This window comes from Lonchura striata, chromosome Z, assembly GCF_046129695.1.
Source record: "Lonchura striata isolate bLonStr1 chromosome Z, bLonStr1.mat, whole genome shotgun sequence".
Lineage (NCBI taxonomy): Eukaryota > Metazoa > Chordata > Aves > Passeriformes > Estrildidae > Lonchura > Lonchura striata.
Genome location: NC_134642.1, coordinates 39,879,176 through 39,893,585, shown reverse-complemented (window position 1 = coordinate 39,893,585; position 14,410 = coordinate 39,879,176). Strand labels below are relative to the sequence as shown.

The 14,410-nt window shown below is 44.1% G+C and overlaps 1 protein-coding gene across 2 annotated transcripts in view; it reads left to right on the top strand.

Annotated features, from left to right (window-relative positions):
* Nucleotides 1-13,239, top strand: part of LOC110484181 (phospholipid-transporting ATPase ID) — an 83,814-nt gene extending 70,575 nt beyond the window's left edge. For both annotated transcript variants that reach the window (XM_021554646.2, XM_021554647.3), the window contains exons 22-28: nucleotides 2,301-2,484; nucleotides 3,857-4,080; nucleotides 5,417-5,500; nucleotides 6,470-6,715; nucleotides 8,040-8,178; nucleotides 10,077-10,207; nucleotides 12,066-13,239. In XM_021554646.2, the coding sequence (XP_021410321.1) occupies nucleotides 2,301-2,484; nucleotides 3,857-4,080; nucleotides 5,417-5,500; nucleotides 6,470-6,715; nucleotides 8,040-8,178; nucleotides 10,077-10,207; nucleotides 12,066-12,287 (1,230 nt within the window). In that variant the 3' untranslated portion in view covers nucleotides 12,288-13,239. The remainder of the gene's footprint in view (nucleotides 1-2,300; nucleotides 2,485-3,856; nucleotides 4,081-5,416; nucleotides 5,501-6,469; nucleotides 6,716-8,039; nucleotides 8,179-10,076; nucleotides 10,208-12,065) is intronic.
* Nucleotides 13,240-14,410: the final 1,171 nt, after the last annotated feature.

Sequence of the window (14,410 nt, the reverse complement as noted above, 5' to 3'; positions counted from 1 at the left end):
AATACACTCTAGATGAAATTGTGGCAGATTAAAGACTGCTTGGGAAGCGTGGCTCTGAAGGCTTCACTGTTGATCTAAAACAACAGTTAGCTGTCATCTGCAGAGGGCTATCCCACATCTATTTGATGGTCAGTGTTTGCAGTAACTGCTTAGAAAGAAAGCAAGTGACACCAGACTGGTACAAAGAAATCTGAATCAGGTATGATCTGGAAAGCATAGGGGGAAACTGAGTCAGTTGGGATTTCTGAGCCTGGAGAATCTGATCAGTCTTGGTAATAGTCTTCAAAATTATAACAGGTAAAGACAATAATAGAGTCAAACTGAGATAAAAGAGTACTGGGTGAAATATCTTCCTGGTGAGAACAGTGAAACCCAGCAATAAATTATCTATATTGGGAAATATTTTAGAACCAGTTAGAAGAAAGAAAAAACAATTTAGATCAATTCAAACCTGTCTGCGAGGAACATTTAATTTATGTGAGGTTTATTTATCTGTTGTATTTTACTTTCCCAGATCTCAGTGAAAGCAAATAGACATAGCAAATAGACATATTTAGAAAGTTCTGGGAGGTGCCACCTCCCAGAAACAGGATGCTTCTGTTCTCTGTGGTTGCTACCTTTATTAATGACAGCCCAGCAATTTTCACTTCCAGCTCTACATCAGCCCAGCAAATAAAGAAAATCTCATCTTTCTCTGCTTTTGGCTCATGTGCCATGTGTATAGATCTCAAACACTCTGAGACAGTGCCTAGGTTGTTAATTACCCTTTCTCCTTCTTTTACACTCACTTGCCCTTGAACTCCAGGGCCATAATCCCTGGATTACCACTGTAAAGCAGACAAGAGGTCTGTCAGGTTTGGTCCATGTGCACTGCATAGACATCACCTGAAAGGCCCTTGCCTGTTCCTACTCCATCCCTTCAGCCTGCAGCACAGACCCTGAGTGCTGTGCTAGCAGAACTCCTCCAGCAGTGATGGCAAAGCTTTCTTTATATTCCTGAAAAACACACACTCACCTACACCCTGACAAGGGGATACATCCCACACAATCTGGGCTGTGTGGGAGCCGCCAGTCCACACAGTAGACAAAATGAGTTTCACCAGGATTACGGCTTTCTCCTTGATGGGACCACAAGGACAGTACAGACATATCTAGATGTCATTTATTTATTTCTATAAGCTTGAACAATGGTGTGATACTGTCCCACACACAGGTGCTCTATCCCTGCTTATAGAGGGGTGGGAGGGTAGTGCTGGGCTATGCACACATCTGGTGCTGCCTGAAGAAAGCAAATTGTCAGCATCCTTAAAGGCATCATCATGCCACTTTACTTGCATGCAGTTGCACCAATTAAAATACAAAGTGGTAACATTTTGCTGGTGCTATGCAGCAAGGATATTGAGGCAAATACCATCTCTGACTACACTGACCAGCAGTACTCAGGCTGAAAAATGAAAAGGTCTCTTGTTGAGCAAGACTCCTGCCATAACAGAGGAAAAAGGCGACACTGGTGACTTACAGCTCTCTGTTTCAAAAAGAAAGAATATGTGACCTAAGGACTGTCTGCCTCACACAGACAAGGCAGTGGGCCTGCTGTAATGGCTCCGAGCAGGAGTGAGCCTTGTAGATTCCTTCCATGCATGTCTGCTTAAAAGAGGCAACAAAGAACAGAGACATAAAGCATGATCTGAAAGAAATTTGAAAAGCTCATACTGTTCCCTCCTCATGCAGAGCTGGAGGGGTGACTAGACATCCAATTATCTCAGTGCTTTTCAAATAGCAATAACACAGCTGAATGAGTTAAAAGGTCAGCACTCAGAGTAAAGCAGCCTTCTCCCTAGTTTTGTGTTTTGCTTTGTCATGCCCACCTGAGCTTAACTTTTTACATGTTTTTTTTAATTAGGCACTAAACAAATTGAAATCTTTCCTATTTATCTCACAGACCTTAAATAGTAATCCAAGAGGGATGAGCAGACACTCTCTCACATGGAGATGCACAAGGTTGTCTCAAGCCCTGCAGCAGCTTCCTGCTCTTGGTGTTTGACACCTCTGCTCTCAGTCTGATTACATCAGCCAGAGCAGATGCTGGGAATGCCCAGCTGTTTTTCATGCCCAGCTGTGGTGGTCAGTGTAGGGTGCACGGTGTGATGTGCAGTGTGCATGCTCCCTGTGACTGGGTGGATGGATTCACCCATGTGGGTGTAACAGCCTGGCTCAGCTGTCGTGGCCACCTCACTGCACCTTCTTTGTCAGGCCAGGAGTTGCTGTGAGCCTTCCCTGAGAGCTTTTCTCCTTTCCAGGCTTACGCGCTAGAAGGGAACCTGGAGCTGGAGCTGGTGAGAACTGCCTGCATGTGCAAAGTGGTGATCTGCTGTCGGGTGACTCCCCTGCAGAAGGCTCAGGTGGTGGAGCTAGTGAAGAAGTACAAGAAGGCTGTGACCCTGGCGATTGGAGATGGTGCCAACGATGTCAGCATGATCAAAAGTGAGTGAATGCCAACAGCTAGCATGCTGTAACAGACTGACTCAAAAAGGTATTTGTTCTCTGAGACAGGCTAGCAGCAGGAACACATATCTGAGTGCCTCCCATACCACCCTGTTTGTAGAAACAAGTGTCTGTCTTTTGGCAGATTTTGGCAGATCTTGCAGATCACTCTCACTACAGGTTGTGTCTCCTGGGCTGTGATGTGTCAATCAGTGTGTCTGCACGGCCACCATCACAAGGGCAATGTATATAACAAAGAGTTTAGATCATAGAGGGCCTAGCTCAAAGCAGAAGAAAATCTTTTTGACTGTATAATATTATGTGGACTGTTTTTTTTCAGCATTTCTTTGTGTCAGGACTGTTTGTTAATTATCTCACTTCAGTTACAGATGGTAGGCTTCCAGGCCTCTCCATCCTTGAGCATCATTTGATGTTGCATTACCTCAATGAATTTATGAAAAAAGCCCTAACTAGGTATAATTAAATTAAGATTATTCAGACGGACCTATTGCTAATCTTCCTCATGTTAATTGGCAAGAGTTGATTAACTGGAGCCTCTTAATTAAGAAAGAAAAGGCTAAGTAGAGAGCTTCAAGGGAGATAAGTGAGGCAGTCAGCAAAGAAAGGAGAAGAAAGTTAAAGTGTACATAATAATTAGAAACTAATCCACTCCTCCCACAAGAGGATTGAGACTTTGGGATTTTATCAATTCAGTTCAGTGGAAACCTCTGAATCTAACCAACTTTCAGGCATTAAGATTGTATTCATTAGTTAAAGCTGTATAATTAGCTGTCACATTAAACTTATGTCCATGTTTAATAAATGCAAGTTACTATTAAATAAAAATGTGACTCTTATATCTAATTATTTGATTGAACTAATAAAGCCTAGGAAATGTAAAAAGGCTACAGTCTGCCTTTTAGCAGTGTCTGAGAAAGATTAAAATGGTTTGAAGATTTTGCCTGTCTGGGATGATGTTTTAAGGCTGCTGGAAGGACATGCACACATGTTAAATAAAAGTCACATGTCAATATAAATTAAAGCTATTGTTTCATAATAGCACCCATTATAAACAACAGTATTTGTGCTGCTGGAAAGCATTCAGAAAAAAACATAAACTGTCACTGAACCTATAACTTCATTCAAATAATAAAATCCCACTTGTGGGAAATGTATCACAGAGCCAAAATCATAGTGCTGCTGAAAGAATTAGTGCACCATTTAAAAAAAAAAAATTAAAACCTTTTCATTATGACTTTCATGAAGGCTGTGAGGGAATTAACACTATGTTCAACTCAGGGTAACTGCTTTTAAGAATTGGGAAGTGAAAACTCTCAGCATAATGATGTGATCAACCACCTTCTTGTTGCAGCTGCCCACATTGGGGTTGGCATCAGTGGCCAGGAGGGGATGCAGGCGGTCCTGTCCAGTGACTTCTCCTTCGCACAGTTCCGCTACCTGCAGCGCCTGCTCCTGGTCCATGGACGGTGGTCCTACATCCGCATGTGCAAGTTCCTCAAGTACTTCTTCTATAAGAATTTTGCCTTCACCTTGGTGCATTTCTGGTATGGCTTCTTCTCTGGCTTCTCAGCACAGGTAGGTTCAGTTTTGGTTTTGTCAGGGACATGGAGATGGTCAGAGGGCAGCACCTCTCCTGTGAACAGGCTGAGGGTGGAGGGCTTGTTCATCTGGCAAATGAAAAAGCTTCAGGGAGATCTCACCCTTCAGGACCTAAAAGTGCTACAAGAGAGCTGTAGAGGAACTTCTTAGCAGGGCCTACTGCATTATGACAAAGGGTAATGATTTTAAACTAAGCTTCATTGATACAACAAAGTTTTTTGCAATGAAGTTTGTAAATCACTGACAGAAGTTGCCCAGAGAGGTGGTTGATGCCCCCTTCCTGAAAACATTCCAGGTCAGGTTGGATGGGGACCTGAGCAACCTGACCTGGTTGAAGATGTCTGTTGTGATTGCAGGGAGGTTGGTTTAGATTAATTTTACAGAACCCTTCCAACAAAAGCCATTCTATAAGTCTAGATCTAGCATTTTAAAGCAAAGGAAATCTAGCATTTTTATTTTACAAGAAAATAAACTAAGCCATTCCTCCCACCTCACTTAACAAAATCAGGTCTGTCTTCTTTAGCCACATGGGTATAAAGCAGATATTGCTGCCTCCATTGCTGTTGCTGGAGCATTATGCCTGAAGACAGAATATATATATTATATAATTTCATAATCATTAAGGTCGGAAAAGACCTCCAAGATCATCATGTCCAACCATGAACCCACTGCCATGTTCACTACTAAACCACATCACCCAGTGCCACATCCACATGTTTTTTAAACACTGACCACCCTTTCAATGAATATTTTTTTTCATAATACCCAGTATAAACCTTCCCTGGCATTTAGGAGCATTATGAAGCACATACTTCACTTGCAGGATTTTCAAAAGTATTCAAAGTGATTGCAACCATCAGCTGATGACACAGATTTGAGTTTGGTACCAATCTTGTAAGATCTATGCTTGTGCTATTAGCATATTTGGAGCAAGCAGTTTAACCTGAGATGCCTGTGGGCCTCAAGAGCTTGCCAGAGGAGGACATCCAGAGTGAAAAAACTGGTGTTGATTCATGCAAACCAGCCTCCAACCAAACACAGACATGGGGAGTGCAGATATCCAGGGGCTGGAGGTGCAGGGTGGTGCAGAGGGATCCTGCTCTGGCTACAGCCAGCAATGGATGCTCAGCAGACTGGATTGGCATAATGTGATCCTTCCTCTCTTTAGGGATGCTCAGTTTGAGTCATCTCATCCCTTTTGTCTCAGTAACAACTGAAACCAAGGTGTTGCAGCAAGTAATTGCATATACTTTCAAATAAATGGGAAGCACAGCTTTTTTGCTAACTTCACTTGCTTTGTTTTTTTCCCCAGACTGTCTATGATGAGTGGTTCATTACACTTTACAATTTGGTATACACCTCTCTCCCAGTGCTAGGAATGAGTCTCTTTGATCAGGTACTGTTTCTGTCATTACTTTGGGGATTTTATTCATAGGGGTTTTGTCTCTAGGTGTTTTGAGCTGGTTCCATGAAGCAAAAGCAGCTGACATTTTGGCTACATACTGTGGTAACCCCTGATAATAGCTGACAGAGAGAACTTAAATCACACACACAAAAAAAAATGCACCAGAGAGAAGGTGTATCGCCTTAATCATATGATTAGGGTTTAAGTAGCGCTGCGAGGAACAGGGAGTTGAGATAAATATGATTACCCTGACTTGGCCTGTATGTTTCAGTGTGTGATGAGATTTTTGGGTTAGGCTGCTGCCTACAGCAGTAGATGCCCTTGCAACCCTCTCCTGGAGCAGACATACCCTACTTCCTGTGTTCCTGAAGCCTGGCAAGTGACTTACTAATGACCAGATAAAACAATTAATGAGATCTTTGAAACCAGATTTTGCAAGTTCAGCCTTTCTAGTGAGTTCATCCTATGATAATCTCACACAAATTTCAACCTCACTATTACTGTTTGACAAGACAAAGGAGAAATAAAGCTGCTCCTATATGTATTTTACAACTTTAATAAATAGGAATTGACTACTTTCTAGTGGTTCAGTGCTCCACTCTGGACACTTAAGGGATCCAAGTCACATAGCCTTGCCTGTGTTGGGAGGTATTTTCTAACCCTTATCTTCCAGTCAATTCTCTGGAGAACATACCATGTAGTCTGCTCTAGATGAAGTGTATATTCTTTCTTTTTTATCAGCTGTCTTTTTTTTTTTTTTTTTTAGCACAAGAAAGGTAAAATACATTATGGAAAATATGCCCAGGTGACCTGGGGATGTGCCGTGCCAGTAAGCATGGCAACAGAGTGAAAGCCTTTTCTCATGGAAATGCTCGTCACAGGGACATGGCAGCCCAAACTGGTCTGTGTATTTGTCTGGGTAGCTGCCAGCAAATCTGACTGTCTCCTCTCTGCTTTCAGGATGTGGATGATCGCTGGAGCATGCTGTTCCCTCAGCTATATGTGCCCGGCCAGCAAAACCTCTACTTTAACAAGGTGGTGTTTGTCAAGTGCATGTTGCAGGGGATCTACAGTTCCCTCATCCTCTTCTTCATCCCCTATGGGGCCATGTACAATACAATGAGGAGTGATGGGAAGGCCATTGCTGACTACCAGTCCTTTGCTCTGATGGCCCAGACCTGCTTACTGATCGTGGTGTCTGTACAGGTAAGGCACCCCAGGTAATATTTTTAGTACTTAGTTGTTGTTTCATGATAGCGGCATCTGGAGGCTCAATGACAGCATTGTATTTGCTACTGCATTGTGCATTGCAAAAAAAGCCTCTTGACACCGGATTAGTCTCCTCAGTTCAGCAGAACAGGAGATATGTATGTTATAAAAGATCAGGGTGACAGGAAAGAAGAGTCTTTGCCTTGGGAAGATTGCAATCATAACAGACAAATTAGTTAAGACAGGGAATAGAGAAGAACACGTTCTAGTTTTATGGGAAGGGTTTGAAGCACAGGACTGTCTGTCTGACATCAAGCAGTTATTTATAGGTTCTCCATTATGGAGATGTCTCTGCAGCCTGGCCCAGTGCATGATGTATGTGTGACGCAGCCTGAACTTGCTGGAAGAAATAGCTAAGACTTGGTGGTAGAAAATTCAGATGGTACTATCAGGATGAGAGAGACTACTTAGAAGAAAACCAGTCTATCACACTTCCCTGGATAATAGCTCCTGCTGTATGAAGTCTTTGCAGGCTTGTTCTCCTAACTTTCAATGCTACATTACAGCCAAGGAGTGGGAAATAAGACCTGACTCATTGAACTTACTGTGTTCAGCTCCTGGGCCCTCAGCATAAGAACAATGAGGGCCTGCTAGAGCAAGTCCAGAGGAGGGCCATGAAGTTGATCAGAGGGCTGGAGCACTCTGCTAAGGAGGCTGAGGGCACTGGGGTTGTTGAGTCTGGAGAAGAAGAGGCTCCAGGGAGACCTAATTGCAGCCTAACAGTACTTATCAGGGGCCACAAGAAAGCTGGGGAGGGACTTTTGAAAAGGGCATATAATAACAGAAGAAGAGTTACTGGCTTTGAAATAAGAGTGGGTTTGGGTTAGACACTAGGAACAAATTCTTCCCTCTCGGTGTTGAGGCACAGGCACAGGTTGCCCTGAGAAGCTATGGATGCCCCATCCCTGGAAGTGTTCAAGGTCAGGATAAATGGGGCTCTGAGCAACCTGATCTAGTGGAAGGTAACCCCTGTCTATGGCAGTGGGGTTGGTACAGGATGATCTTTAAGTCCCTTAATATCCTGTCTCCAGGACTGGCCATTAATGAATGCTTGATAAGAGGGCAACAACAGGATAAATGTAGTAATCTTGCCTTGAATGGTTTCCCAGAATCTTATGATTTGTGACTTGTTATTTCTTGAGACTTGAATGACTAGCATTCCCAGGGGGAGATGTACAAAGCAGAAGAACAAGCTGTGTTCAGCACAGATGTGCTAAATCAGGAATGCACTGTCAATAGCTGCATTGCTCTGTTCTTTCAGATTGGCCTGGACACCTCTTACTGGACAGTTGTCAACCAGTTCTTCATCTGGGGCAGCCTTTCTGTTTATTTTGCTATCACCTTCACCATGTACAGTGACGGCATGTATCTGATCTTCACAGCCTCCTTTCCCTTCATTGGTAAGCCTTGGGACAAATCTGGACTGCACTCAGAATGGACATACTGCAGGGCTTAAAGTTTCCAAGTATTTATATGCATATTTCAGGATATAATGGTTGCCTTTTCTGCAAGAAATGCCAGGATATTTCTGAGGGTTGCTGGTATTTATTTTGAATCCCATCCATCCAGGTGAATGTGTGTCATGTTTCCTTCTTTGTGTAAGAGTGGACATTCCCATGCAGTCATGGGAATGGTCCTTTAAATAAGCCTAATGAGCTGGATGGAATGTTTTCTGCTGCTCTTCTATATTTGGGTTTCAGTTATTCAATTTTTACAGCTATCTAAGAACATCTTATTTGTAGATATGTGATCTTTGTAAATAAGTTAACATTTTGGCATAGGAAGGCATAGAAGTACAACATCCAGTCAGACATAAGAAAAATACCATGTGATTATTGTGAGCCTTCTGCTGGGTTAAATGGCAAATTCCTCAACAACAAAACATACCAGTGGTGACCAAGTCTTTGTAGATATTTTACATAACAGATTTCTGAGCACATGCAAAAAAATAAGGATAAAAAAATTAGTCCATCTCCTGAGACTTTGACCAGGAAGAACATGTACATACATGTAAGCAAAGTAATTAAAAGTAATTCTGATGATTTTAATAGCTCTGTGCATCCATTGACAATAAAGAAACAACGTTGTTATGAGTCTCTACTTCTGAAGTCCCGACGCTTTTTATTTCAAGTCTCAGATTTTTGTACTAATCAATGCCTTCATTTTTACTGATATTTTCCAGTAAAGACTTATTTTGCCTATCTTCACTGCAACAGCAAGGGGCTTAGCCAACTTAGAAATATCTGAGAGGCAGGTTAGTTGTTGCAACATATTTTTCAAGCAGATGATCACATCCACTTTGAGATGGCTGAGTGAGAGAAGTCAGAGAAGTCAGAATGTCTGTTCAGTTTCCCAGGGCAGGTGGACAGTTGGACTGGATGATCTTGAGGGTCTCTCTCCACCTTGAGTATTCTATAATGGTTCTAGCTCACTTGCCAGCAGTATCTCATTGCTGCTCTGTTATTACTACACTGGTAAAAGAAGTCATAATGCTGAGGGATACTTAATAAGGTCCCAGTTTGAACCACGTTTTAGGAAAGTGTTTCTAGTCTGGACTAAGACAACTTGTTTACTTAAATTTCAGTGAAGTAGTATTAAAGCAGAATTTGGCCAACTGGAAGAAAATATTCAGCAAATATACTGCCAATACCATCATTTTGAAGCCCTGTAATGAGAGTTTTGCAGACTGTTTGTTCTATCTTACATTCCCTCAGTTTTGTAAAAGCCAGCAGTGAGCACTTTGGTTTCAAAGGAGGTATCAGTGACATGCCACTACGTGGCAGTGGTGCTGCCAACATCCTCATTAGGCTATGCTGTCTGTGCAGATCCCCAGAGTAACACATGCTCCTCTCACAGAGGGCTGTGATTTCCATCGCCTGCTGGGCAGAGCCAGTACTCCATATCCTTTAGGAAATGGTGCTGGGAAGCAAGAAAGGAGTATTCCTTCTTTTGCACTGGAGTCCAGGGCCGCTGCTTAAGGTCTCCTGAGTGTTTATATCAATCCTTTGCTGTGATTTGACTCTTCATAGAGAGAAAACACTCACTCTGACACCCTTGTCCACCTGGGTTGTTGTTGCAATCATGTCTGAACGTTGCATTTTACTTTGCTCATCTCAGACAGCAACAAGAGAGAACTGGCTTTGCACTTCTTTCTCTAGCCAGTTGATTTCACTATTGGAGACAATGTCTGCCTTGTATTTTGGTCTGTTTTCCAAGTGCTCTGGAATCACAGAGAGCAATAGGGAATAATGGTGGGAGGTGCTGCTTTTACAGTTTTAATCATGTGTTTGTTTTACAGGTACGGCTCGTAACACCCTCAGCCAACCAAACGTGTGGCTGGCCATCTTTCTCAGCATCGCCCTCTGTGTGCTGCCGGTGGTTGGCTTTCGATTCCTGAAGGCTCAGTTAAAGCCAACTCCCAGCGACAAGGTAAGGAGATACCTTATTAAACCAGAAATCCTGCTTACCATGGCCTGGGCTCACCATGGAGCCACATTGCACGGGCTTGGCATCACCTGGGGTGTGTGTCCGTGTCAGTGCAACTGCTGCCATCTGTCTGTCCCTGACTCCCCAGAGAACGAGGACTGAATTTGGGGTTTGGCACAGTTCAAACCATCTGCAGCTGGGACCAAGGCTGAGATTATTGACATGTGGATTAGACTGCTCTGAGGCAGGAAAGCTGCACTATTTTTAGGTGCAGGGTTTAAGCACTGTGGCTCAGTGGCAAAGGAGTGGCATGTTCCTCCCACCCTGATGCTGTGCAGTTTTTAGCCTGGCAGACCACAGGCTTTCACCCTCCACTGTGTTATATATGTTTGCTGGGGATTTTAAAATTTATTTTAGAATTTACTTTTTGTAGCCAATGGCTGTATGCCCCCTCTGGAACGAGCTTCTCTCCCATCCTCGGGAATATGAAGCTGAGGGCACCAGGGCAAGGAGAGGCAGGGAGTGATGGAGTGGGCAGGGAGCGCACTGCTCGCTGCAGCCAAGGGACCCCTCAAGACATCAGCGCACACAGGGCTCCCCGGGCTCGCTTCCAAACAGGAGCATTTGCTGAATGCTACTGCCACCTCGTGCTTCCTTCCTTCCCCTGCGCTGAGCTGCTGCGAATCGGGGTCAGAGCACAGCCCCAGGGGAAGGCACCGCAGTTGACGCTCTCCCTGGTCATCCTCCAGACGTCTGTGGAGCTCCACAGGTTCTCTATGACTGTAGAAGAACGTGTTAGGGGAATTCTTAGCCCTTACAAAGAGGGTAGGCCTTGCTGGAGAAGACTTCTGGCTAGGGAGGTCCTTGAAACAGCTCGAGGCAGCTGTGGGGTGTAAAACTGGTCTGAGTTTACCCCGGCTGAGCAGAAGTCAAACACAGCTATCACCCAGAATCCCAGCCTCATTGCCAAGGTTGAGCATCCCTCTCTCTAGCACAAAATTACTTCTCTGCCTCCTCTTGGAAATGAATGGTCACAGGAGAGGAGACGGTTTCCAGCTCTACAGAGTCCCCCAGCTGGCAGCAGACAGGCCTGATGTTTGAGATGTCAAGCACCTGCCACTGCCATTGTGCCAAGCAAGAAGCACAGGAATCTGGCACCTGGGGGTTCTGTTAAGCCACAGGCTCTCAATAGCAGCCTCCTGCATTAGACAGCCCCATTCTGAAAAGGTTCTTGATAGCAGATTAAGTCAGTGGCCACCTGGGAGCAGAAAGCCCACCACCTGCAAATAAAGTGCAATATTTATTTCCCATCTGCCAAGGAATACAGGATTCTCTCTATTATCCCTGTAAGCATTCAATGCCAGGTTGTATTTAGTGTTGATATACCTGATATAGTGGTAGCGGGGCTGGAATGAGATGATTCTCAAGGTGTCTTCCAATCCAAGCCACTCTGTGAATCTATAAGTCTATAACAATCAACATTATAATCATAAAAATATTTTATGCATCAGAAACTCCCTTTAGTAGTCTGTTTTCTATATTAAATATGCCAATTCCTAAATGTTTCCTTATTTATTTTCTGGAATTTTGACTTGTTCAGATGACTTTCACATTTTGGGTGATCTGACTGTAAGTCCTACAGCCATACCCCAACTATGGCATTAACAGAGATGCACATGGAAATAATTCCCTCCCATGATTTACAGACAACGCTCCAATTAACACCTTTTAAAATAAAATAGAAGATGCCCTTTCCTCATTTTTGTCTTTGAGTCCCTGCTTTTGTTTCCCTTCCTCTGCTTCTCTTCTACTGTGCTTGTGAATAATGATGTACCTTCCACTTTTCCCACCTTATTTCCAGGTCCTGATGAAAATCAAAGAAGCCAAAAAGCGGCCCCCTCCACCCTCACCCAAGCGACGCCTGCGCCGGACCAGCACCCGCCGCTCTGGCTACGCCTTCTCTCACCAGCACGGCTTCGGAGCACTCATCATGTCTGGGAGAAACATGCGGCCAAAGTCACCCTTTGCCACAACGGGAACATTTTCACCAAACAGTGACAAATATAAACACAAAGGATTGTAACGAAAGAAAAAAAAAAAAAAGGAGAGAAGAAAAAAGGAAAAAGTTTCCCAACCCCCCACCCCATCCCTCTTAAAAATTAACAAAGCAAACCAAAGTAAAGGGCTGTCAGGAGAGGAGGCTGTGCTGCCTGCAAGGCACCGAGCCAGTGGCTGCCCAGAGCTCTGCCCTCTGGGCTGCCAAATCAAGGACTTGGGGCTTTTCTTTCACCCACACACACTCTCTGATTCTAGTTTATTTTCCAAAGATGTGTGCTGCTGCTGGGGAAGGAGGGCTGGGTGAGTTGGAGCATGGAGTTGTATGGTATCCCAGAGGACCTCCCTGGCACAAGAGAGGACGTGCTGTGGGAGGCACCTCTGCTCCCTGAGATTGTTTATAATGCTACTTTTTTTTCTTCTCCCTCTAACTATATACCTCAGAGCAAAGAGAATTTCAATCTGAAGAAAAGGTTGAATTGGCAATGTCTTTCTCAGTCATGTGCCTTCATTTTTCTTCATGAATCTACTATGGGCCATATTACTGGGGTGACAGTATTGACCCCAGGTGTGCCTTAGGTCCAGCCACACAACCCAAAAATCCACAACCTTTGTAATGTGTGATTTTGTAGCCTTTTGACTGTGATCCACTTTCTCAAGAGATGGCCAGTACCCAAATACCACCCTCTTCCCACATCTGCCATCAGGAAGTGCTGCAAGCTCAGAGAAACCCTTAGTAGGTCAAGGGATCAGGAGCTGACAGTCATCAGTCTGCTCTGATTTATCTGGGCTGCAAATCTGCTTTTGTAAAGGATTATTGTTCTCAGAACCCTCTCAAGTTTTGTAAGTGGGCACCAGCCATTTCATTTAGACTTAAAATAAAAGAGCAGAAGGTGCTCAGGCTTCCTTATGGCTCAGACCATGAAATCTGGCCCAAGAAGCCCGTACACCATGGTTAGGGCCCACGTGGACTGCCAGCACAAGGCATCTGCCCCCCTTAACATAATGAGGTGTGTGCACATCTGTCTTGATGGTGATCACACCAGAATTATTGAAGCCAGAAAAGCTATTTCATGGCCAGCAGCTGAAATAGCCTTTACTGCACTGGTGCTGGGGTTCAGTGTAAGGGATGAAGTGACCTGGTGGCTTTCTTACCCTCCCCGATGAGCAGAGTGGCCACGATTCAGAGGATCTTAATGAGGCCTCAGGGCTCTCTGGAGTGTTTCATGGCTGCAGTGTTTCTCCGCACTGGCTCAAATTTTACTTGGGAACAGGTTATCTATCAAACACGGGTGGTAGAGAGCTGAAAATCCTACCAGTCTGACTGCCAGCAGAGGGACCTAAAATGCACAGATGCAGCTAAAGACATGGTGATGTTGAGGGACTGGGATTAGCTCACTGTTTTCTCACACCAAATCCATAATCAGCAGGGTTACTGGGTGGAAGGCCAGCGTGGCAGCATGAGAATCTGTCCTGCCAGTATTGCCGAGCTGCAGAGGACTAAGCCTCTGACTGTTGTTAGGGGTGATTTTTTTGTTTGTTTTTGTTTTTTGTTAAGGTTGGGAATTTTTCAGCTGTCATACAAATTTAGACTCCTTCCTTCATTTGATTTGGATTTTTTTTTTTTTTGTGCAGTAATCAGCTGATGTTTTTGAGACTCTGCTGTGAGTCTCTGAGCTGTTAGAAGGCAGTGTATGATGGCAAGAGGCCAGCCACGTCCCCATTTCATGGAACACCCTGCTGTCTGTGGTCCCAGTTTCAGCAGATACTGCATGAGATTGTTTAAGCTTTAATAGAAGGTCTCATCTCCCTGTGTTTTAACTCAGCTCAGGAAAAAAAACATAACCAAACTAGTCTGTTGCACCTGCTGCTTGGGGAGGCTTGTTGCAAACTGTGGTATTAAATTTCAGCACGGCAAGTGCAAAATTGGAGCTGGGACTGGATCCAGACTTCAGTGTCTAGGAGCTGCTTGCTAGGGAAAGAGTAAATTATCTGGTGATCTCCCCTGGAAGGAGATGCCTAAGTAAAGTGAGAGTCTGCACTCTGGCTGAGGAAACCACTGTGGTAGTTAATGCTTGTCACCTCCCCCTGATTTACCATTCACTTTGCAGGGACAATCATGGCTTTCTGACAAGGTGTTTGTTTTTCACA